At 42.5% G+C, this 26156-nt stretch overlaps 1 protein-coding gene across 2 annotated transcripts in view; it reads left to right on the top strand.

Annotated features, from left to right (window-relative positions):
- The first annotated feature begins 6321 nt into the window (after window positions 1-6321).
- The window catches only part of IDE (insulin degrading enzyme), a 104529-nt gene continuing 84694 nt past the window's right edge, over window positions 6322-26156 (top strand). Inside the window, exon 1 of one of the 2 annotated variants that reach the window (XM_069567578.1) lies at window positions 6322-6908. In XM_069567578.1, coding sequence (XP_069423679.1) covers window positions 6811-6908 — 98 coding nt within the window. In that variant the 5' untranslated portion in view covers window positions 6322-6810. The remainder of the gene's footprint in view (window positions 6909-26156) is intronic. The other variant, XM_069567577.1, reaches the window with a different exon arrangement.

Genomic DNA, 26156 nt, shown 5'->3' with positions numbered 1-26156 from the left:
CTGTGCTTACTGAAAGCCCCTGGCCCACTTTCTTCCTGATCCTCTTCTGTAATGGTACTATCTGGACGGGCCAAAAGATGGGCCTGATAATCTTTGTGAGCCTACTTCTGCTGACTCCAAAAATCCTGAGTCTGCCCTTTGACCCTCAAGACAATGTCCTCCTGTCCTGGGCTCACTCCTACGCTGAATTCCACAATCAGTCTAACTGCTGGGTCTGCAGAGCACTCCCCTCTTCATCAGTGGGCTTCCCATGGTGGACATCTCCACTTCAAGGAAAAGACTTTCTCCAAGTCTGCGAATGTCTTCAACAATCATGTGATGCCTCTTCTTAAACTGATGACATCTAACAACCTTAAGATGGATTGATGTAACTATGGACATAGTGTGACTTTTCATTTTGATTTTAACTTGGTTTAATGACTATTTTGGGCTTCCCTGGTGGCTCAGAGGTTAAAGCGTCTGCCTGCAATGCGGGAGACGTGGGTTCGATCCCTGGGTCGGGAAGATTCCCCTGGAGAAGGAAATGGCAACCCACTCCAGTATTCTTGCCTGGAGAATCCCATGGACGGAGGAACTTGGTGGGCTACAGTCCACAGGGTGGCAGAGTCGAAAACGACTGAGCGACTTCACTTTTTTTTGCCTTACGTCTGTAACTGTATAATGGGGTTATCTGTCTAAAAGTTTTTAAGTTACAAATGGTTGTCCAAGCTCCTATGCATACCACAGCCTCCTCCAACTATTACTTGGGGCCCCTGGATCAGAGACCCTCAATATGAGGGTTAGGAGAATATGTTGCCTCAACAATTTAGGGACTATGCCCCTAAACAGCAGGAAGTAGTTATGGAATGAAAACGATGCCCCTTTCCCTTGGCAACATAATTCTCCTAAAATAAAAGGGGGGGGGGTGGCGGGGATGAGATAGTCATTTCCTAGGCAGGTTGATAAGAAGTCTAGGTGTCCCCAAGAAGAGAGGGGTCTGGAATACTCAAGGAGGAAGAAAGACAAACCTTTTTTTTTCCCCCTCTATATTCCTTAGGATTATATAACAATAATGTATCCTGCCTGAGGACAGTCTCTGGATTAAACCTTCTGGCTAATTGTTATCTTAAAATGTAAATTTTAAATAAATATTAATAACCTCAGATATTGAGATGATACCACCCTTATGGCAGAAAGTGAAGAGGAACTAAAAAGCCTCTTGATGAAAGTGAAAGGGGAGAGTGAAATAGTTGGCTTAAAGCTCAACATTCAGAAAGCGAAGATCATGGCATCTGGTCCCATCACTTCATGGGAAATAGATGGGGAAACAGTGGAAACAATGTCAGACTTTATTTTGGGGGGCTCCAAAATCACTGCAGATGGTGACTGCAGCCATGAAATTAAAAGACGCTTGCTCCTTGGAAAAAAAGTTATGATCAACTCAGATAGCATATTGAAAAGCAGAGACCTTACTTTGCCAACAAAGGTCTGTCTGGTCAAGGTTATGGTTTTTCCAGTGGTTATGTGTGGATGCGAGAGTTGGACTGTGAAGAAGGCTGAGCGCCGAAGAATTGATGCTTTTGAACTGTGGTGTTGGAGAAGACTCTTGAGAGTCCCTTGGACTGCAAGGAGATCCAACTGGTCCATCCTAAAGGAGATCAGTCCTGGGTGTTCTTCGGAAGGAATGATGCTAAAGCTGAAACTCCAGCACTTTGGCCACCTCATGCAAGGAGCTGACTCATTGGAAAAGACTCTGATGCTGGGAGGGATTAGGGACAGGACAAGAAGGGGAGGACAGAGGATGAGATGGCTGGATGGCATCACCGACTCAATGGATGTGAGTTTGAGTGAACTCTGGGAGATAGTGATGGACAGGGAAGCCTGGCGTGCTGCGGTTCATGGGGTCGCAAAGAGTCGGACATGACTGAGTGACTAAACTGAACTGAACTGAACTGAAAATGTAAATTATGGGAGTAGGTCTAGAGAGGTCTTTACAACCTCCAGACATTCTTTGGATTCACTGGGGAGTATATAACTCCATTGCTAACACTAGCAAGGGGGTACTCTTTCTGCCCCCTTCTGATTCCTATGTCAGAAGCTTTCTCTATGTCCTTTATACTTTAATAGAACTTTATTATACAAAAGCTTTGAGCGATCAAGCCTTGTCTCTGGCCCTGGATTGAATTCTTCTTCTCCAGAGGCCAAGAATCCCAGTCTTTGCGTGGTTCAGAAACAACCTTTCACTATTATCTTGTTTCAATAATTATCAGTTCCTGACCAATATTTCCCCACTTCCCTCATCTTTCACTGAAGATGGAATTATTCTTAACCAAATGCTTAGTTCAGTTCAGTTCAGTTGCTCAGTCGATATCTGGATTGTTCCCAGTTTAGTTCAGTTCAGTCGCCAGCCGTGTCCGACTCTTTGCGACTCCATGAATCGCAGCACGCCAGGCCTCCCTGTCCATCACCAACTCCCACAGTTCACTCAGACTCACGTCCATCGAGTCAGTAATGCCATCCAGCCATCTCATCCTCTGTTGTCCCCATCTCCTCCTGCCCCCAATCCCTCCCAGCATCAGAGTCTTTTCCAATGAGTCAACTCTTCGCATGAGGTGGCCAAAGTACTGGCGTTTCAGCTTTAGCATCATTCCTTCCAAAGAAATCCCAGGGTTGATCTCCTTCAGAATGGACTGGTTGGATCTCCTTGCAGTCCAAGGGACTCGCAAGAGTCTTCTCCAACACCACAGTTCAAAAGCATCAATTCCTTGGTGCTCAGCCTTCTTCACAGTCCAACTCTCACATCCATACATGACCACAGGAAAAACCATAGCACTGACTAGACGGACCTTAGTCGGCAAAGTAATGTCTCTGCTTTTCAATATGCTATCTAGGTTGGTCATAACTTTTCTTCCAAGGAGTAAGCGTCTTTTAATTTCATGGCTGCAATCACCATCTGCAGTGATTTTGGAGCCCAAATTAATAAAGTCTGACACTGTTTCCACTGTTTCCCCAACTACTTCCCATGAAGTGATGGGACCAGATGCCATGATCTTCGTTTTCTGAATGTTGAGCTTTAGAACAACTTTTTCACTCTCCTCTTTCACTTTTATCAAGAGGCTTTTGAGCTCCTGTTCACTTTCTGCCATAAGGGTGGTGTCATCTGCATATCTGAGGTTATTGACATTTCTCCCCGCAATCTTGATTCCAGCTTGTGTTTCTTCCAGTCCAGCGTTTCTCATGATGTACTCTGCATAGACGTTAAACAAGCAGGGTGACAATATACAGCCTTGACGTAGTCCTTTTCCTATTTGGAACAAGTCTGTTGTTCCATGTCCAGTTCTAACTGCTGCTTCCTGACCTGCATACAGGTTTCTCAAGAGGCAGGTCAGGTGGTCTGGTATTCCCATCTCTCTCAGAATTTTCCACAGTTTATTGTGAACCACACAGTCAAAGGCTTTGGCATAGTCAATAAAGCAGAAATAGATGTTTTTTCTGGAACTCTTTTGCTTTTTCCATGGTCCAGCAGATGTTGGCAATTTGATCTCTGGTTCCTCTGCCTTTTCTAAAACCAGTTCCCAGTTGGGGACTGTATAATACTTACACTACTATGAATATTCTAGTACATGCATCTTCATGGATATATGTTCACATTTCTGATGAGTATACAGCTAAAGCTGGAATTGCTGGGTCATAACATACACATATGTGTAGCTTTTGTAGATACTAGTAAATAATTTTCAATGCCTATTTGTCTGCCCTCATACCATTAACATATTATCTCAAATACTAAAGCTTAATAGTAACTTTTAATATTTGGTAGTGGGAATTTCCTGACAGTCCAGACTTTAGGACTCTGTACTCTCACTGCTGAGGGCCTGGGTTCAATCTCTGGCCAAAGAACTAAGATTCCACAAGCCTGCAGTACAGCAAAAAAAGAAAATACAAGAAGAAAAGAAAAATTTGGTAGTGTAAATGTTCCAGATTCTGTTTCAAGATTGGCTTGGGTCTTCCTGGCCCTTTGCATTTTCACTGAAATTTTATAACAGCTTGTCATAGCTCATCAATTCCAACTCCCTTTTAATTCACAGGCTTTTCCTTCCTCTCTTTATTTTGCAATTTATTTGTAGAAGAAATAAATCATTTGTTGTGTGATATTACAAACATTCTAAACGTTGCCAATTGTATCTTTATGGTGTGATTTAACAGATTTGTCCCCTGTATTTCCTATAAATTGTAGTTACACCTAGAGGCTTAATGAGATTCAGCAAACCTGCATTTGACAAACATTGTGTAAGCATGTGCTTGCTGCCAGGTGAGACACAAAAACGACTAAGAAATCATTCCCAATCTATTGCTTCTTACACATATGGAAGATTAAGGTTCAAGTAAGTGCCCCTAGAGAGTGGTTATTTCCAGTAGGGTATGTGAAGAATGGAACTGAAGGAAAGCTTTGTAAAGGCAATGCCTTTTCAACAGGGGTTGAAAGAGCACTGACAAGTTCATATTGTTGTAAGCATCAGTTGGGGGTTTCCCAGGTGACTCAGTGGTAAAGAATCTGCCTGCCAATGCAGGAGATGGGAGTTCGATCCTTGGGTTGGTAAGATCCCCTAGAGAAGGAAATGGCAACAACCCACTCCAGCATTTTTGCCTGGGAAATCCCATGGACAGAGGAGCCTGCTGGGCTACAGTCCATGCGGCTGCAAAACAGTCGGACACAACTGAGCAACTAAACAACAAAGCATCAATTACCTGGGACAGTTGTGTGATTTGGAGTTGGTGAACAGGCAGGGGTAGAGGCTAGAACGATGGGGGTGAATAATGCCCCCCCAAAAGACGTGTCCTAAACCCAGTAGCCTGTAAATGTTAACATTATTTGGAAAAAAGTCTTTGCAGATGTAATTAAGTTAAGGATGAGATAGGATCATCCTGGATTACCTTGCTGTGCCCTAAATCCAATGACAAATGTCCTATTAAGAGACAAAAGAAAAGACACACAGAGAAGGCAATGTAAAGATGCTTATTGGAGTAACAGGGCCTGAAGCCAAGGAGGTTGAAAGAGGCAAAGAACAGATTCTCCCCTAAGACTGTCTGTAGGGAGTGCCACCCTGCCAACATCTTAATTTTGTCCTTCTGGCCTCCAGACTGTGAGAGAATAAATTTCTGTTGTTTTAAGCCACTAAATTGGTGGTAATTTGTTATGGCAGCCACCAGAAACTAAAACAGATGGGCTGGAACGAGAGTGTAACATTGTGAAATTGTACCTTACAGCGCTAGGAGGGCTGCCTCCTTTCTGCTACCTCAGTTTTCATCCCTCCGGGGTTTACCTTTAGCTGAAAGTACATGGTAAAAAAAAAAAAAAAAGATCCCCAAGAACCTCACTGATGAATTATCCACTTAAGGGATCCTTCTGATTCCCCTTAGAAGCAATAATAGGATTCAGAACACTGTTTTTGGCTGCAGTCTTGGGTCTGCCACATCAGGAACCTAAAAGCACTTAAGTTAGGAAGTGTCTGTGTTTGTGTTTTCAGCCTCTCAGTTGCTTCCAACTCTGTGATCCCAAGGACTATAAGCCACTAGGCTCCTCTGTCCATGGAATTTTTCCAGGCAAGAATTCTGAAGCATAATTCTGAAGATAATTCTATCCTTACCTCCTCCAGGGATCTTCCCCACCCAGGGGAAGATCTTCCCCACCTCTCCTACATCTCCTGCACTGACAGGATTCTTTTTTCTGGAGGGGGGGGAGGGCTCTGTGCTGGGTCTTCACAGCTGAGCCAGCTTTTCTTTGGGTGGGGTGGGAGGTGGTGCTACTCTCTAGCTGCAGTCTGCAGGGATCGAACCCATTTCTCCTGCATTCGCAGGCGATTCTTTGCCACTGGGTCACCTGGGAAGCCCCAAGTTAGGGAATTACTAACCCTAATTGCGCTTTTCTTAAAACAAACAAACAAACAAACAAACAAAAAAAAACCCTGTAAAATAACATAAAGGAAAGTTAAATTCATAACAATTACCTTGTTCTTGGATGCAAAACATCATAAAGCCATCGAGAAAAAAGTCTTACAAATAGTGCCTGAAGTACACTGAATACTAGTAGTACTACCCATACTTTTTTTTTTTTTTTAATGTAGTAGTAGCAGCAGCAGCAGCAGTACAGAGTGGTAGTTTTTATTCTGGATTTGTAAATCCAGGAAGGCCTTGTTTTGCGATGGCCGGTCCCACGTCCACCTAGGTCTTTGACCTAGTTTCCCAGGGTGGAAACTGCCCCCAGGTCCCGGCCTCTCTCTGGGGGACTCTCGCGTTTAACTCCTCCCCAGTCCCCTACCCCACCGTCCACGTCCCCATCGCGCTCTAGAGGGAGCCCGCGGGCCGCACGCCAGTCGCCGATTCATTTTGTGGGAGGTCGCCTCGCCGGCGGACCTTGTTTCAGCACCTGCACCGCCGGGACCGACAGCCAATGGGGGCGCCTCCGCAAACATGGCCCCTTGTGCCCTCACAGTATTCGTGAGTCCCCTGCGCCCGGCTAACACAGACCAGAGACACACAGCCGCCCTCACGCGTGAATCCGGCGTGACCCAGCAGGGTCCCTCTTCGCCCGGGGAAGCCTGGTGGCCCGGCTCCTGCAGCTCCCGGGCTACATTCCGTCCCTCCCGCCAGCCGGCGTCTTGGCCGCCCGCCGTCCACGCCTTGTCGGGCTCCAGGGAAAACCCGGAGAGGCGGCCGCTCGGAGGCTCCCGGGAGGCGGCGCGGCGCGGCAGACTGAGCATGCGCAGTGAGCGAGGCCGGCTTGGCGCAAGAAGGAAGCGTTCGCGGTGATCCCGGCGGCTTCGCTGGGGTATGCGGTACCGGCTAGCGTGGCTGCTGCACCCCGCGCTGCCCAGCACCTTCCGCTCGGTCCTCGGCGCCCGCCTGCCGCCCTCGGAGCGCCTCTGTGGGTAAGCCGAGCGGAGCGTCCGGGCCCTCGGGGCCCGCAGGTCACGGTGGTTTGCAAAGTGGTGATTCAGCACTTAAAGCTGCCGCCGCCGCCTCCCCTCACGCCGCCGGTCCCGGCGGCCTGGGGCTCGGGCGGCCGCACCGAGGCCGCCGGGGCCCGGAAGAGCGGCTCGCCGGGCGGCAGCGAGGAGCCTTGCCCGGGAGAGAAGGGCGTCCCTCAGGCGGTGAGGACGGACGGAGGCTGTGACCCGGGTCACCCGGCGTGTGTCACAAGTGCTGGGGGCGCGGAGCACGGGCGCGGACAGTCACCTCTGCCCGCTCCCGGGAGCCGCACCGGGCCGGGCCACTCTCGGGGGAAGTCTGCCTGTGAGGGGCCAGGAACCCGAGGCGGACTGTTCCTGGACACGGGGTAAAGGATCCGAGTCCGGGGACACTGCTTCTCACCTTCCTCTCAGCCCCGCTTGTTCCTGTGCGGACTGAGTTTCCACTCCCGTTTGGAAATGCCAGCCCTGGGAAGTGTAAAAGTTTGCCTGCTTCCGCCTTAGCGAGCAGCCGAGCGTTGGCTTTCCTGTGGGGGGACTGTGGGAGCCGAGAGACACCCTGGAAGCCCTTACAGTGGCTCCCCCGCTTTACACCTGAGACCACCGAGGCCCAGAGAGATGGTGCGATTTCCCCACAGATGCAGAGCTTGTGGCCAGACGCAGGATTGGGACGCAGGTTTCTGCCATCCGGTGGCGTGCTCTCTCCACATGACTGTTCTGTGTATACTAGAAATTTTCAACGTTGTAGCGAACGCTGAATAATACCCTTTACTGTGAATAAAGGGGAATCGGCAAAGATGGGCAGTATTGTCTTGCCCTACTTAGATACAGTATTTGAGCTCCTCCTCTGGTTTAAAAAATACCCTGAATCTACTAAGTGCAGGGCACAGTGATGATCCTCTGTGTAATGAACGTGGCCTGCCTTCAAAGTGGTTGGAATGGATTGAGATGCCACGAGAGTATAGCCAGTAAAAAGAGGTGTACTTGAGAGGGTCAGAAGACTGGGCAGTGTGTTTGAGAAGCACGGTTGCGGGGCAAAGATGGGGCTGTCTGGGCTGGCCTTTGAAGGAAAGGTGCGTGGGGATGGGTGTAATCTTTCCTGGGCGTGCAGATTTGTCTGTGTTGGGAGCACAATGAGCAGATTAGTCACAGCCTTAAAGAATTTCCTTCGGGGAATTAGGAGCAAACAAGAACTGTGCTATAAAAGTAGAATGATGTTAGCCTGGCCTTTGGATTTGAGTTGGGCTCTTTCTAGTGAATAAAAGGTAGGGAGCCCTTAAGAGTTTTTGAGGTGGGAAGGGATGTTCATGAAGACTGCTAGTCTAGCATTTAATTTGGTGGCTGTGCTCAGGATCGTAAGAGAGTTGAAACTGGTTGGGATTTAGTCTTTACTGCCTGAACTAGGAGAGCAGTAATGGTTCCAAAGGAGGCCGAATGCAAATGAGGAATCTGTGGAACTTTTCCCTCTCTGTTTCCCACTACACCACAGATTCCGCTACAGCATACAGAAAGATCCCTGAGTTGAGAGAGGGAAGTGGGGGTGCTAAACATAGGCAGGGTACCTCCCTGGGCCTCCTACGTGTAAGAACACTTATTAAAATTATTGCTAATAGATTCTACAGAATTTGTGATTTTTAAAGAAAGCATCAATTTTAAGTTTACACAACTACAACGTTTGTAAGTTCTACTTATAATTTGATTTTGTTTTTTCTCCTGTTCTTCACTTTCACTGATGAAGCCCAGAGCATGGGTTGAAGAACCAGAACTTCAAAGTAAAGTGGTTCTCAGAGAGGGAAATTGGAGATTCAAAGCACAATGATTGAGATCATCCATCTAGAAAGCTCTTCACTAAAAATTACTGGCTGAGGCTAGTAAGGAAAATGCAGGTCCAATCAAAGGGGTCATGGTGTAGTTTTCGGAAGGAACATACTAACATGTGAAGTTATCATATATTTAAATCTTGAGGAAGGTAATCAGTCTTACTTTCCATAATAGGAATGGGTTAAAAGATATGGTTATGTAGCTGTTTACTGGAAGAACTGAGATTTAACCCAGGTCTGTATGGTGCCAGAGCATGAGCTCTGAACTGTTATTCTTCCTCTGAACTGTAGTATTGGAGGAGACTCTTGAGAGTCCCTTGGACAGCAGGCAGATCAAACCAGTCAATCCTAAAGGAAATCAACCCTGAATATTCCTTGGAAGGATTGATGCTTAAGCTGAAGCTCCAATACTTAGCTGCCTGATGCAAAGAACTGACTCATTGGAAAAGACCCTGATGCTGGGAAAGATCGAAGGCAGGTGGAGAAGGGGGTGACAGAGGATGAGATGGTTGGATGGCAGCACTGACTCAATGGACATGAGTTTGACCAAACTCCAGGAGATAGTGAATGACAGGGAAGCCTGGTATGCTGCAGTCCTTGGGGTCTCAAAGAGTCGGGCACTACTTAGCCACTGAACAACAATTGCCAATGTTTGGCCATTTCTTTTCTGTTCTAATCTGTTGAGAAAGAGGTGGTCTTAAGGCATTTGTATAAGATCAATTCATTTAGAAAGCAGCCTCATTGTTCCCTTTGTAGCCATATTGGATAAGTTGGGACTCTGCCAAATTATCTTAATCTGGGGGAACCTGTAGATTGCCCAGTCGCTGGCAACCGCTTGAAACACCTGAGCATCAGTCATCTCACTTTACCAGTAGCTCTGTTTGTATTTCTTTGTTCTACTGGCTTAAGCAATAGTGGTATGAGATTCAGACTTTTAAACCACTTTCAACCAAAACAATGACTTTTTATCAGTGATGCCCTTGAATATCTTTAGCCACACACTTAAAAAGTTACATTCTACTGTCTGCCTTAAAGGTTAGAGTTGGGGACGGTCTCATTAGGTAGTAATGTGGGGAGCAGAAACTCAGTGTATGTTTCCTTGAGAATTGGCATCCTTTCCATTTTTTGTTTGGTATTTTAGCTCTCTTAAACTAGGTACCACAGGCTCAGCCTACCTTTCAGCCAGGATGATAAGGCTAAAGCACTCTCCTTCCATAGCGTTAGCTCCTTTAAGGTATGCTGGGCTCTGGAGGCTTGGGTGGGGTGTTCCTAATTGGCTTGTTTTTGCCCTCACTCTTTTCTGTCTGTTCCTTCAGCCTTACTTAAGTATCAATATTCTATAGTGATCATTCACTGTGCTCAGTGCTGTGGGGATCCAGGGCCAGTTGATAAATTCTGTCCTCGAGCATTCGGTCAAATTGGGTTGAGTAATTTCACTCCTTCATCTCTGACATTTTACGGAACATCTCTACTTTGGTGTTCTATTCCTTCTTTCAGTTTATTTTGAAAAGCAACTCAGTATTATTGTAACAGGATTCTTTTAAAATGGTACTTGTAAAATTCTTGTAGGGTTAAAAGCTATAACAGCTTTTATTCCTCCCAAAGAACTATGTATTAAATATTTTCTCTTTGCCTATTAAGAATATGTTACTTAAAAAGAAGTGTGATTCATGAGCTGTTCCCTGAGGGGAAGCTATCACACTGCCTGACTTTTATCCCATGAATGAATCAGTGGTCTTCCTTCAAAACTGGTTTTCTCTGTTGATTTTCCTAGTTTTGCGCATGTTGGTATTATCATTTCCTTAGTTTAGCTTGAAAATTGGAGTAATCTTTGAATCTCTTTCCCCTTCACTGCCTATTCCCAAGATCAGACTGTTGAATCTTTCATCCTAAAGTTTCTTGGAGTAAACTTTTTCATCAGAATCATAGTTCAGGCCATACTAAATCTTCTGTGACATCTCACAGCTACAAGTTTTATATTTTTTTCCCAGCCTCCTGTCTCTCTATTAGTTGATCCTTATCATCATACTAGTCCTACTAATATACCACTTTTCCCATGCTATTGACTTGTTTAGACACCACCAGTGGTTCTGCCCTATTTCAAGATAAAGTCCAAACTTCTTTTTTTTGTTTTAAATCCAAACTCCCTGACCCAGCATTTAGGCATCTCATAAGCTGGCTTTAGCCCAACTTTTCCACCTAACTTCACTCGTCTCTAGTCAGACTCACTAATTTACTGATTCTTGCATGTGACCTGTTCATTCCTATTCTAGAATGCCCTTCCCTCTTTTCTTTATATGACTAAATCTTTCCTCCTTTTTAGACACTATAGAGGTCACACAGTTATCTTTCCTTTTTCTGAACTTAATGATTTTAAGATGTTTTGAAATATTTATTTGACAATTAACCATATACTGCCTCACTTATATACTCTCAGTTATTTAATATTATACATGTCAGAGTATATAGGATGAAAAAGAATAACAAAATGAATACCTGTGTAGTCACCACGCAGTTAAGGAAATTTCAGTAATTTTGAAGCCCTCTGTGCTCACTTCCCGTGAAGAGATGATGTTATCCTATATTTGGATAATCATTCCTTGATTTTTCTTTATTGTTTTAGTAATTTTAATATATTCCTAAGCAGTGCATCGTTTAGTTTTGTCTGCTTTTGACCTTTATGGAAAATTTTCTTCTCTGAGTTACTTCTTTTCATTTAACATTGTTTCTGAGATTCATTCACATAGATTTATGTGTTCAATGTTGAAAGATAATCTTATGTGACTATGTCACTAATTATTTTTCTCTTCTGTTGTTGATGGAGATTTGAGTTGTTTCTTTTTTTTAAATTTCCTATCTCAATATGTGGTAGGCTTAACCCAGTACCCAGTCCTCTCTACCTACATTCACTAGGATGCTCATCCAGTCGCATGTACATGCTTTGTCCCATTTGTGCTTATTTAAATGTAAATTAACTAAAATTAACAATTCTGTTCCTAATCACCCTATCCACATTTCAAGTCATAAGTGTCTTGTGGCTGCCATATGGAGCAGTGCAGATACGGAACATACCCATCATCACAGAAGTTTTATAAAACTGGCCGGATGTGTATTTGGACGATTGTCAAATATATATCTCTAGCCAGAACCTCTCCCCTGAATTTCAGATTGAGGTAAGAAATTTCCTGCCCTACATTTTCCTTTGGATGTCTGATATACATCCTAAACTGATCATACCCCAAACCTGTCTCCAAATCTTCTACCTCAAAACCTGCTCCTGCCACAGTCTTCTCCCTTATCTCAGTTGGACATCTCTGCTCTTCCACTTGTTTAGGGCCAGCAACTTGGAATCATCCTTAACTACTTCTTGGTTCCCATGTCCCTCATCCAGTCAGCCTGTGTATCTGTATTCAGACTCTAGTCACCGCCTGCACCCTTGTGCCCGGCTTACTGTAACAGCCTCTTTACTAGCTTCCTTGCTTCTGTGCTTGCCATTCTACATGTAGCCTGCTCCTGTCACCACTGGCAGCATGATCTGTCTGCCAAGTCATATATCTTTGCTAGGGAACATAGGAAAGTGTTGATCCCCATTTTGTTCAGATTTAAAGTCCTTTTAATGGTCAAGAAGGTCCTGTGGGGTCTGGCCTTTCGATACCTCTCTGATGTTATTTCCAAAATGCTCTCACCTCATCCAGTCACACCAGCCTCCTTGCTTCACTCCATCTTGCTCAGATTATTTGCACTCTTGTCCTGCCCAGAATGCTCGTGTACCAGTGAGATGACAGTGGGCTTCACAGAGAAAATGGTATTTGAACAAATGTCTTTGAAGGAAATATAAAATTTGGATGGACAGAGAGGGAAAAGAGAATATTTTAGATCGAAGGAATGGTATTAGCAGAGGCTCAGAAGTATATTGTCCGGTTCACGATATAGTCAAGGGACGATGAGATTTTATCCTAGAGGAAATAGAGAGCTTCAGATCCTTTTGAGTAGTAGAGTAACATATGTAAGCTGTGTTTTTGGATGATTAATCTGGCTGTTGTGGGAAGCACAGTTGAAATGCAGGCAGAGCTCGACAAAGGAGAAAGAAGTAGTGCAAATAACAAGGAAGAAGAGTGTCTGCAGAAGATATGTGTGAAAGAAGATGGAGCAGCTTTGATTGGGTATGGGAGGAGGTGGAAGAGTCAAAGAGGCCTAAGAACTTGGGCCTGAGTAACTTTGAAATTAGCTAGGAGGGAGCACCACGCATGCTAAATCCCTTCCGTTGTGTCCAACTCTTGGCAACTCCAACTGTAGCCCGCCAGGCTCCTCTGTCCGTGGAATTCTCCAGGCAAGAATACTGGAGTGGATTGCTACACCCTCCTCCAAGGGATCTTCCTGTCCCAGGGATCGAACCCGCGTCTGTTATGTCTCCTGCACTGGCAGCAGATTCTTTACCACTAGCACCACCTGAGTAGGGCTTCCCAGGTGGCTCAGCGGTAAAGAATCTGCCTGCCAACTAGAAGATGCAGGCTCGATCGTTGTGTCAGGAAGATCCCCTGGAAAAGGAAATGGCAACTCACTCCAGTATTCTTGCCTAGAGAATCCCATGGACAGAGGAACCTGGTGAGCTACAGTCCATGGGGTCGCAAAGAGTCGGACATGACTTAGCAACTAAACAACAACCACCACCAGTGTAGGAAAGGCTCTTCTGGAATGATTCAGCTGTAGGCAGTGGGAAAAGTCCAGCCAGGTGAGGTGTCAGTGCTGCCAGCTGGGTGACTGGTGTTCTAAAGGCATACCAAGAGGATGGGTTTGTCAGGTGCAGCAGTGGAGCAAAATAAAATAAAGATTAAAAAAAAAATCATAATGATTCTTTGCCCAGCATTACAAGCTACTTTATTTTAGGATGTATAGAGTTATATCGGGCTGGGAGCTCTGAAGGAGCAAGAGCCCCTGTAATGGTGTTCCTGGCACATAGTACTGTGTCTCCCTCATAGTAGGAATTCATTATTTGTTGGATGAATTTGACAGGGACCTGGGCTCCTGGAAATAGGAAGCCCTAGTGATAAATGTGGCAACCCACTCCAGTGTTCTTGCCTGGAGAATCCCAGGGACAGGGAAGCCTGGTGGGCTGCCGTCTATGGGGTCGCACAGAGTTGGACACGACTGAAGTGACTTAGCAGCAGCAGCAGCAGCAGTGATAAATGTCGGAGAAGGCGATGGCACCCCACTCCAGTACTCGTGCCTGGAAAATCCCATGAACAGAGAAGCCTGGTAGGCTGCAGTCCATGAGATCGCTAAGAGTCAGACATGACTGAGCGACTTCACTTTCACTTTTCACTTTCATGCATTGGAGAAGGAAATGGCAACCCACTCCAGTGTTCTTGCCTGGAGAATCCCAGGGACGGGGGAGCCTGGTGGTCTGCCGTCTTTGGGGTCGCACAGAGTCAGACACGACTGAAGCGACTTAGCAGCAGCAGCAGCAGCAGCAGCAGCAGTGATAAATGTAATTCAACTTTTGCTTACAGTTTGCCATTTCTGTACTCTAAATGTCAGTGTAGCCAGTAACTAGTGTTCGTGTGTGTGTGTGTTTCTTATTATAGAGAAATTAGAGGCTGTAGTGTATTTCCAAGATTTCTTCCTGGTCTGAGTTATTCACAGGGACAAAGTTGGCTTCAAAAGGAACAGGACAGGAGATAGCACAGTGTGGTGGAAAAGAGCTCTACCTACAAAGGCTCAAATCAACTGGACTCTAGTCTTGGTTTGCCATGAGGTTGGCTGTATGATTGTGGGTTGTTGGACCTGATCATCTTTAAAGTTCCTGCTAATTCCATGAATCTGAGACCTCATGTTGATAAAAGCTCTAATCTCCGTTGGAACCTCAGAAGGAATTTTGCCTTGATCTTTAGCTGTGCCTTGGAGAAGGCAATGGCACCCCACTCCAGTACTCTTGCCCGGAAAATCCCATGGGCGGAGGAGCCTGGTAGGCTGCAGTCCTTGGGGTTCCTAAGAGTCGGACACGACTGAGTGACTTCACTTTCACTTTTCACTTTCATGCATTGGAGAAGGAAATGGCAACCCACTCCAGTGTTCTTGCCTAGAGAATCCCAGGGATGGAGGAGCCTGGTGAGCTGCCGTCTATGGGGTCGCACAGAGTTAGACACGACTGAAGTGACTTAGCAGCAGCAGCAGCTAGCTGTGCCTTGGATCTGAGAATAAGCAGGTTCTCATAATCATTTGAAATCATGATGCTGGTATAATTGAATTGCTGGCAGTAGAGATTGTGTTGTTTTATGAAGTGATATATAATAAATAATATTCCTTTGACAACTCATCTGATATGTATCAACATTTGTAGTCAATTGGGGCTCTTAATTGTTTTAATTGTTTAAGTATCTCTAGTTTCCTTTGTAGTGTAACAATAAAGCCTCAATCAAGATCAGTTTATGAGGAAGGTAATAATGCCTTTTTTTGTATGTAATTTATTTTATTTTTAAAATTTTTATTGAAGTATAGTTGCTTTACAGATAATACTTCTTATTATCTGAGGTTTCTGTTACAGAAATCTAAGTTCACTTGCAATAGTAACTGGATAAAAAATATCCAACAATTTGGTGGCCAGCATAATGGGCCCTGCAACTCATTTTTTTTAAATATAAATTTATTTTAATTGGAGGATAATTACTTTAAAATATTGTATTGGTTTTGCGGTACATCAACATGAATCCGCCACAGGTATACACGTGTTCCCCATCCTGAACCTCCCTCCCTCCTCTGTCCCCATACCATCCCTCTGGGTCATCCCAGTGCACCAGCCCCAAGCATCTAGTATCCAGCATTGAACCTGGACTGGCGATTCGTTTCACATATGATATTATACATGTTTCAATGTCATTCTCCCAAATCATTCCACCCTCTCCCTCTCCTACAGAGTCCAAAAGACTGTTCTATACATCTGTGTCTCTTTCGCTGCCTTGCATACAGGGTTATCATTACCATCTTTCTAAATTCCATATATATGCGTTAGTATACTATATTGGTGTTTTTCTTTCTGGCTTACTTCATTCTGTATAATAGGCTCCAGTTTCACCCACTTCATTAGAACTGATTCAAATGTACTCTTTTTAATGGCTGAGTAATATTCCATTGTGTATATGTACCACAGCTTTCTTATCCATTCATCTGCTGATGGACATCTAGGTTGCTTCCATGTCCTGGCTAACTCATTTGTTTTTGTTTTTTTTCTGTCTACAAAAGAAGTGGCTTGTGGGGCAAGCCTAGTGTATAATTGATTTTCTTAAGGAATGAGATTCTGGATTCAGTACTTGAACTGGTGATTTTTTTTCTTTTTGAAGAACACATGGCATTCTACATGCATGTTAAACATCAAACATCCTGCTTTTTAAGGAAAAACATAACGAATCTATTTAATACATAGCTAGTTTAAAAATTTTTATATTTATCAAAGTGATACAGGCAGTTTTAAGAGTTCAATAGTACTAAAAGGTTTATAGCAAAAATCAGCAGTTCCCTTCTCTTACCCCGTCCCTTACTTTATGCTCCCCATAGGCAACCACATTCAACTCTTTAAGCTTTTTATTTTGAAATTTATTTTAATGTTTTGAAATAATATGTTAATACTGTTATTCTTTGATTTCTTAATTTTAGAAATTATCTGTTGATTTGTTTTTACAATAGCTGGAGATTTAATATTTTTTTTGGCCGCACCTTGAAGCTTGTGGGATCTTAGTTCCCCAACCAGAGCTTGAACTTGGGCCCTTGGCAGTGAAAGCGCAGAGTCCTAACCACTGGACCACCAGGGAATTCCCTAGATCAAGATTTAACTCTCTTCCCTTATCCATCCTTTCGACAAATTATATCACAAATTCTGGATATAGTAGTCTTCTGTATTTACATTATTATGACTTTGCAAATACTATTCACTACCAGGCTAAATAGTGTAATCTGATTACATTCTTTTTCTTGTTCATATTTTTTGTCTTGGCCTTTTGTCATTTTTTGTTTACTTATAATATTCCTGCTTTCCAATTGCTCCCACAGCCACTTAGTACAATTTCCCACATGACCAAACTTATTAAATGATCTATTGATTCCATGTTTTTCCCTTGGAGGCTTTCCTTCCAGACACTTTCCCTTCAGCTGCAGTCTGGACTAGTTTTGCTCCAGGCCTTTAGCAAAGTGGTTGCCTGGAATTCCCCTTTGTTTCTCTCCTGTACTGAATCTGTTTCCTGAATCTCATATTTTGTTCTATCTTGGTTTGCTCCTTCATTCAAAAGATACCTGGAGTATTTGAAACATGTAGTCTAGTAACTACTTGAGAAAGAGAGCATGTACAAGATAACTTTTTAAAAGATCTAATGATTTCCTAAACTGAAAAGCATAGATCTGAGTTTTAGTATGAATCTACATATCTGTAGAATAAATCTACAGAGATGAGAGAGAGGATCTGAATGGCTTTTACTTTTCCATCTGGCACTAGAGTTGTAGAATTCTGAATACTTGAGAATTAAATGATTTTACAGATTAATTAGCAAATGATTAAAGGAACAAATTTTTGAAGAGACCCTTTGTGGAACTTTGACAAGAAAAGACGTAAAACTTCATTTTTTCTCCATTCTTTCAGTTGTTCTTTGCAGACTTCCACTATGTTGTTTTTGTTTCAGCTTTGTGAGATATAACTGACATACAGAATGGTGTAAGTCTTTAGGTATACAGCATAATGATTTGACTTACATATATCCTGAAATGATTACTACAGTAAGTTTACTGAACATCCATTATTTCATATAAATACAAAATTAAAGAAATAGAAAAGAAGATTTCTCCTTGTGATGTGAATGCTTAGGGTTTACTCTTAAAACTTTCACATATCGTATTCAGTTCAGTTCAGTCACTCAGTCGTGTCTGACTCTTTGTGACCCCATGAACCGCAGCTCGCCAGGCCTCCCTGTCCATCACCAACTCCCGGAGTTCACTCAAACACGTGTCCATTGTGTCGGTGATGCCATCCAGCCATCTCGTCCTCTGTCATCCCTTTCTCCTGCCCTCAGTCTTTCCCAGCATCAGGGTCTTTTCCAGTGAGTCAGCTCTTCGCATGAGGTGGCCAAAGTATTGGAGTTTCAGCTTCAACATCAGTCCCTCCAATGAACACCCAGGCCTGATCTCCTTTACGATGGACTGGTTGGGTCTCCTTGCCGTCCAAGGGACTCTCGAGTCTTCTCCAACACCACAGTTCAAAAGCATCAATTCTTTGGCGTTCAGCTTTCTTTATAGTCCAACTCTCACATCCATACATGACTATTGGAAAAACCATAGCCTTGACTAAATGGACCTTTGCTGGCAAAGTAATGTGTCTGCCTTTTAATATGCTCCCTTTTAATATGTCTAGGTTGGTCATAACTTACCTTCCAGGGAGCAAGCATCTTTTAATTTCATGGCTGCAATCACCATCCACAGTGATTTTGGAGCCCAGAAAAATAAAGTGAGCCACTGTTTCCCCGTCTATTTGCCATAAAGTGATGAAACTGGATGCCATGATCTTAGTTTTCTGAATGTTGAGCTTTAAGCGAACTTTTTTCACTCTCCTCTTTCACTTTCATCAAGAGGTTCTTTCGTTCTTCTTCACTTTCTGCCATAAGGGTGGTGTCATCTGCATATCTGAGGTTATTGATATTTCTCGGGGCAGTCTTGATTCTAGCTTGTGCTTCCTCCAGCCCAGCATTCCTCATGATGTACTCTGCACAGAAGTTAAATAAGCAGGGTGACAATATACAGCCTTGACGTACTCCTTTTCCTATTTGGAACCAGTTTGTTGTTCCATGTCCAGTTCTAACTGTTGCTTCCTGACCTGCATACAGGTTTCTCAAGAGGCAGGTCAGGTGGTCTGGTATTCCCATCCCTTTCAGAATTTTCCACAGTTTATTTTGATCCAGACAGTCAAAGGCTTTGGCATAGTCAGTAAAGCAGAAATAGATGTTTTTCTGGAACTCTTGCTTTTTCCATGACCCAGCTCACGTTGGCAATTTGATCTCTGGTTCCTCTGCCTTTTCTAAAACCAGCTTGAACATCTGGAAGTTCACGGTTCACATATTGCTGAAGCCTGGCTTGCAGAATTTTGAGCATTACCTTACTAGCATGTGAGATGAGTACAATTGTGTGGTAGTTTGAGCATTCTTTGACATTGCCTTTCTTTGGGATTGGAATGAAAACTGACCTTTTCCAGTCCTGTGACCACTGCTGAGTTTTCCGGATTTGCTGGCATATTGAGTGGAGCACTTTCACAGTGTCATCTTTCAGGATTTGAAACAGCTCAACTGGAATTCCATCACCTCCACTAGCTTTGTTTGTAGTGATGCTTTCTAAGGCCCACCTCACTTCACATTCCAGGATGTCCGGCTCTAGGTGAGTGTGAGTGATCACACCATCGTTATTATCTGGGTCGTGAAGATCTTTTTTGTACAGTTCTTTGTATTCTTGCCACCTCTTAATATCTTCTGCTTCTGTTAGGTCCATACCATTTCTGTCCTTTATTGAGCCCATCTTTGCATGAAATGTTCCCTTGGTATCTCTAATTGAAGAAGTGTCTAGAATTTCCCATTCTGTTCTTTTCCTCTATTTCTTTGCATTGATCGCTGAGGAAGGCTTTCTCATCTCCTTACTGTTCTTTGGAACTCTGCATTCAAATGGGTGTATCTTTCCTTTTCTCCTTTGCTTTTCACTTCCCTTCTTTTCACAGCTATTTGTAAGGCCTCCTTAGACAGCCATTTTGCTTTTTTGTTTCTTTTCCATGGGGATGGTCTTGCTCCTTGTCTCCTGTACTCTGTCACGAACCTCCATCCATAGTTCATCAGGCACTCTATCTATCCGATCTAGCCCCTTAAATCTATTTCTCACTTCCACTGTATAGTCATAAGGGATTTGATTTAGGTCATACCTGAATGGACTAGTGGTTTTCCCTACTTTCTTCTATTTAAGTCTGAATTTGGCAATAAGGAGTTTATGCTCTGAGCCACAGTTCACTCCTGGTCTTATTTTTGCTGACTGTATAGAGCTTCTCCATCTTTGGCTGCAAAGGATGTAATCAGTCTGATTTCAATGCTGACCATCTGGTGATGTTCATGTGTAGCATAGAACAGTGTTAATTATATTTATCATGCTGTAAATTATATTCCTAGTACCTGTTTATCTCATAACTGGAAATGTGTACCTTTTGACTATCTTCATACAATTCCGCCTTCCCCCATCCCTCTGCCTCTAGTTACCGCAAATCTGATCTCTTTATCCAGAAGTTTGTTTTTGAAATGTAATTAATCTCCACCATTGTTAGTTGCTATTACATGACATTATAAATTGATATTTCTATACATTTTAAATGATCATCACAGTAAGTGTAGTTACCATCTCTCATCATACAAAGATAGTATATAATTGTTGAATATATTCCCCACACTGTACATTACATACCCATGACTCATTTATTTTGCAACTGGGAATTTGTGCCTCTTAATCTCCCACACTTATCTCTCTTTTCCCCACCGACCCACTCCCCTCTGGCAACCACCTGTTTGTTCTCTATATCTGTGATTCTGTTTCTGGTTGTTCATTTGTTTTGTTTTTAAGATTCTACATACAAATGAAATCATATAGTATTTGTCTTTCTTTCTGACTTATTTGGCTTAGCGTAATACTGTCTAGGTCCACCCATGTTGTTGCAAATGACAAGATTTTATTCTTTTTTATATAGTTGAGTGATATTCCATTGTGTGTGATATACACACACATATACATTTATCTCTCATATCTTTATTCATCTATTGATGTGCACTTAGATTACTCATAACTTGGCTATTGTAAGTCATTTTATAATGAAATGATATATTCAATAAGGGATTACTATCCAAAATGTACAAAGAACTCATACAAGTCAACATCAAAATATACAACCTGATCAAAAAATGGGCAGAGAATCTAATAGATACTTATCCAAAGAAGACATAAAGATGGCCAACAGGCACATGAAAAGACGCTCATTGTCACTAATCATCAGGAATGCAAATCAGAACCACGATGAGGTATCACCTCAGATCTGTCAAGATGACTATTATCAAAAAGACAACAAATAAAAAATGTTAGGATGTGGAGAAAAGAACCCTCGTTCACTGCTGGTGGGAATCAAATCAGTGCAGCCGCTTTTAGCCTCCAGCAGTGGGTCTTTGCAACACTGTTTACTGTGCTTAATGGTAATTATTTCCCTCTTTATTTATTAATTAAAATTCTGTGAGAAATAACTTTCTCCCTCCTTTGTTCACTTATTTATTCATTTTTATTGGTATAGATTCACAGATATTTATTCTATTGGTTAAAATTCATTGCTGCTACCATTTGTTACACAAATTGTTCTAGCTTTGGCCATTAGGAGCATCTTTGGGTTGGCTACTGTGTACTTTCAATAAGCTCCCATCTCTTTTAGAGAACTTCTTTACTTTTGGCTCCACAAGATGTTTCAGGCTCACCTTGTATTTTCTTTGCCCTTGCCCTGAGGTCAACTGCTTGTTTCCTTTTGGTGGAAAATGATGTTTAAGGATCACGATCTGGGCATTAGATATAGTTACAGTCACTGAGGTGTTATTGCTCTTAGTGGATAGTCTAGCTACCCTCATACATATACATATTTATATTTCTAAACCTCTATGTGTCCCAAGTCATGAGTTTGTGTTGGTATCTCTGATTCTAATTTAGTATTAAAAAGCTTATTTTAGTCTTTTCTTTTTCCTTATTTAGAATTTCTTCTTCTGACATTGAGTATACTGAATTTCATTATCTACAATTTGTTTACTTATTTGATCAGTTCTGGTATACATATAAGGTACTTTCATAATTGCTAACCTATACCTCTGTAGGAAACACTTTTGATAACTATATCATAACATTTACATACAGCTCCTTCTATATTGTATCCAATCAAAATACTATTTCCCAATTAGTTGTTAGTTTATTTCTTTCCCACTCTTTTCAGTATAATTATGTTATTTTTTATACAGCTAGTTTCTCTTATTAGTATTTTTATTTTATTTAGTATTATTATTTTGCACATTCACATTGACTGATTTAATGGCTTATTTTTATTGTTTTTATTGCAAAAAAATACATATGTTGTGACTTACCATTTTAACCATTTTTAAGTGTGCAGTTCAGTGGCACTAACTGTATCACATCAGTGTAATTACTTTGTTTGCAACCATCACAGCCCTCCATCTCCAGAACTTTTTCATTTTCCCAAACTGAAACTCTGTCCGACAAACTCCCAGTTCCCCCTTCCCTTCAGCCCCCAGTGACCACGATTCTGCCTTCTGTCCCTGTCTCTGTCTACCTTAGATATCACATATAAGTGGAATCAGACAGTCTTTGTCCTTTTGTGACTAGTGTGCTTCACTTAACATAATGTCTTCAAGATTCATTCATGTTGAGATTCTGTAAACTGTACTTGTCAGAGTCTTGGGAATTCTTGATATTATCACTGCCTCTAAGGGGCCCTGAGACGGGGACTCTTGACTTCTCTGCTCCTCTTGAACCAGAATAGTTTTATGAATTCTATATCTATAAGGTTTCAGTAGAGGAAAGCATATTTAAAAAAAATAGTTTAAGAATCACGTTATGAATAGTATTCAAGCCTCTACTTTAATACTTGGTGATCAGGTACTTCTAACAGGACCTGGTCAGTGAAGACTATGTTCTAACTGTTCATTAGTTACATAAGCGTCAGGAACTGTCCTTATGTCTTCCACCATTAGACTTAGTTTTGCCTGCTGAGGCAACACAAAGTGGGTTCACTCGTTTTCCTAATAGCCTTGAATATTTGAACATTGCTTTTATGGACTGGTGATGGTATTGTGAAAGAGTCCATTCTGATACGGATCCTTTGAGGACTGGGCGAGAATGTACATAATTATTCTTTGGCTTGCATTGCTTTTGGGATTCTGGAATCACAAGACCTGGAACCTGCCATTTACCTCTGTGTGACCTGGTAATCATTATTGCCCTATTCAAGCACTTTTCTTCAGCAGCAGAATGAAGAGAATAATAATATTTATCACACAAGTTTGTGGTGAGAATGAAATGAGGAAATGCATGTAGTGTGTATGTCTTCATCATATAGTTAAGTGTTCAGTGAATGCAAACTAATGACAATAACAATGCAACCAGTGCTATGAAGAGCAGAAGTGTTACGTATTTATTTTATTTTTGAATGCAACAGCAGGGCTATAAGTTCAAAGTTGTAGGCAGCCACCTAGATGGGGCTTGAGGGAGAAGTTTTTGTTTTTAAGTCTGTATCTAAATAGAATCAGTGTATTAAAAAACAGACACATCACTTTGCAGACAAAGGTCCATATTGTCAAAACTATGGTTTTTCCAGTAGTCATGTGTGGATGTGAGGGCTGGGCCATATAAAAGGTTGAGAACTGAAGAATTGATGCTTTCGAACTGTGGTGCCAGAGAAGACTCTTGAGAGTCCCTTGGGCTGCAGGATCAAACCAGTCAATCCTACAGGATGTCAACCCTGAATATTCATTGGAAAGACTGATGCTGAAGCTCCAATACTTTGGTTACCTGATGTGAAGAGTCGACTCACTGGAAAAGGCCTTGATGCTGGAAAAGACTGAAGGCAAAATGAGAAGGAGCGGCAGAGGATAAGATTAGATAGCATCACTGATTCAATGGACATGAATTTGATCAGACTCCAAGAGAGAGTGAAGGATAGGGGAGCCTGCCGGGCTATAGTCCATGGGGTCACAAAGGGTCAGACATGACTTAGCGACTGAACATCAACAACAAACCCGTTCAAGTCCACTGAGTTTTATCTCTTCAAAGATTCTTTCTTTACTGAGCTGAAAATTATTCAATACAAAGAATAAAGGCAACTTAATAGTCTACTATCGAGAGATAGGACTTGCCTGGTAGCTCAGATGGTAAAGAATCCACCTGCAATGCAGGAGATGGTGCAGTCCCTGGTTTGGGAAGATGCTCTGGAGGAGGGCGTGGCATCCCAATCCAGTATTCTTGCCTGGAGAATCTCCATGGATAGAGGAGCCTGGCAGGCTACAGTCCATGGGGTCGCAGACTTGGACACCACTGGGACTAAGCACATCCATAGATAACCTTACTGAACGTTTCTGTGGGTATCAGTCTAGGGATCTAGTTACTGTACATAAGTTAAGTTTTTAGCTTAATGGAGTGGTTGAGAAGAGCATGGTGTTTTGATGTCTAAAGACTTGGGTTTGAATCTTGGTCTTTTTATTTAATGACTGTGTGTCCCTAGCCTAATAATGTGAATAATGGAATCTACCTAAGGGGTTTGTTAAAGGTGTAATTCCCATAAAGAATTTGTACTGTGTAAAATATTGACTGAGCATCAGGAAGAGACTGTCCCAGTGCCCTGCCTGTGCTCCTTTTAAGGCAGATCCTATTACTTGTCCCTTTTCACACTGTTCACTGGGTTCAAATCGGGAAAGCAGTATGTCAAGGCTGTATATTGTCACCCTGCTTATTTAACATCTGTGCAGAGTACATCATGCGAAATGCTGGGCTGGACGAAGCACAAGCTGGAATCAAGATTGCCATGAGAAATATCAATAATGTCAGATATGTAAATGGCACCACCCTTATGGCAGAAAGTGAAGAGGAACTAAAGAGCCTCTTGATGAAAGTGAAAGAAGAGAGTGAAAAAGTTGGCTTAAAGCTCATATTCTTTGCAGCCAAAGGTGGAGAAGCTCTATATAGTCAACAAAAACAAGGCCAGGAGCTGACTGTGGCTCAGATCATGAACTTCTTACCAAATTCAGACTTAAATTGAAGAAAGTAGGGAAAACCGCTAGACCATTGAGGTATGACCTAAATCAAATCCCTTATGATTATACAGTGGAAGTGAGAAATAGATTTAAGGGCCTACATGTGATAGATAGAGTGCCTGATGAACTATGGAATGAGGTTCCTGACACTGTACAGGAGACAGGGATCAAGAAAATCCCCATGGAAAAGAAATGCGAAAAAGCAAAATGGCTGTCTGGGGAGGCTTTACAAATAGCTGTGAAAAGCCAAGGAGAAAAGGAAAGATAAAGCATCTCAATGCAGAGTTCCAAAGAATACTAAGAAGAAATAAGAAAGCCTTCTTTAGCGATCAGTGCAAAGAAATGGAGGAAAAGAACAGAATGGGAAAGACTAGAGATCTCTTCAAGAAAATTAGAGATACCAAGGGAACATTTCATGCAAAGATGGGCTCGATAAAGGACAGAAATGGTATGGACCTAACAGAAGCAGAAGATATTAAGAAGAGGTGGCAAGAATACACAGAAGAACTGTACAAAAAAGATCATCACGACCCAGATAATCATGATGATGTGATCACTCACCTAGAGCCAGACATCCTGGAATGTGAAGTCAGGTGGGCCTTAGAAAGCATCACTACGAAAAAAACTAGTGGAGGTGATGGAATTCCAATTGAGCTATTTAAAATCCTGAAAGATGATGCTGCCAAAGTGCTGCACTCAATATGCCAGCAAATTTGGAAAATTCAGCAGTGGTCACAGGACTGGAAAAGGTCAGTTTCATTCCAATCCCAAAGAAAGGCAATGCCAAAGAATGCTCAAACTACCGCACAATTGCACTCATCTCACATGCTAGTAAAGTAATCCTCAAGATTCTTCAAGCCAGGCTTCAGCAATACATGAATCATGAACTTCCAGATGTTCAAGCTGGTTTTAGAAAAGGCAGAGGAACCAGAGATCAAATTGCCAACATGCACTGGATCATGGAAAAAGCAAGAGAGTTCCAGAAAAACATCTATTTCTGCTTTATTGACTATGCCAAAGCCTTTGACTGTGTGGATCAGAATAAACTGTGGACAGTTCTGAAAGAGCTGGGAATACCAGACCACCTGACCTGCCTCTTGAGAAATCTGTATGCAGGTCAGGAAGCAGCAGTTAGAACTGGACATGGAACAACAGACTGGTTCCAAATAGGAAAAGGAGTACGTCAAGGCTGTATATTGTCACCCTGCTTACTTAACTTCTACGCAGAGTACATCATGAGAAACGCTGGGCTGGAAGAAACACAAGCTGGAATCAAGATTGCCGGGAGAAGTATCAATAACCTCAGATATGCAGATGACACCACTCTTATGGCAGAAAGTGAAGAAGAACTAAAAAGCCTCTTGATGAAAGTGAAAGAGGGGAGTGAAAAAGTTGGCTTAAAGCTCGACATTTAGAAAATGAAGATCATGGCATCCGGTCCCATCACTTCAATGGAAATAGATGGGGAAACAGTGTCAGACTTTATTTTTGGGGGCTCCAAAATCACTGCAGATGGTGAATGCAGCCATGAAATTAAAAGA

The sequence above is a fragment of the Ovis canadensis genome, chromosome 22, assembly GCF_042477335.2.
Source record: "Ovis canadensis isolate MfBH-ARS-UI-01 breed Bighorn chromosome 22, ARS-UI_OviCan_v2, whole genome shotgun sequence".
Lineage (NCBI taxonomy): Eukaryota > Metazoa > Chordata > Mammalia > Artiodactyla > Bovidae > Ovis > Ovis canadensis.
The sequence above is the reverse complement of the archived record's forward strand: the minus strand, read 5'-3'. Positions and strand labels throughout refer to the sequence as shown.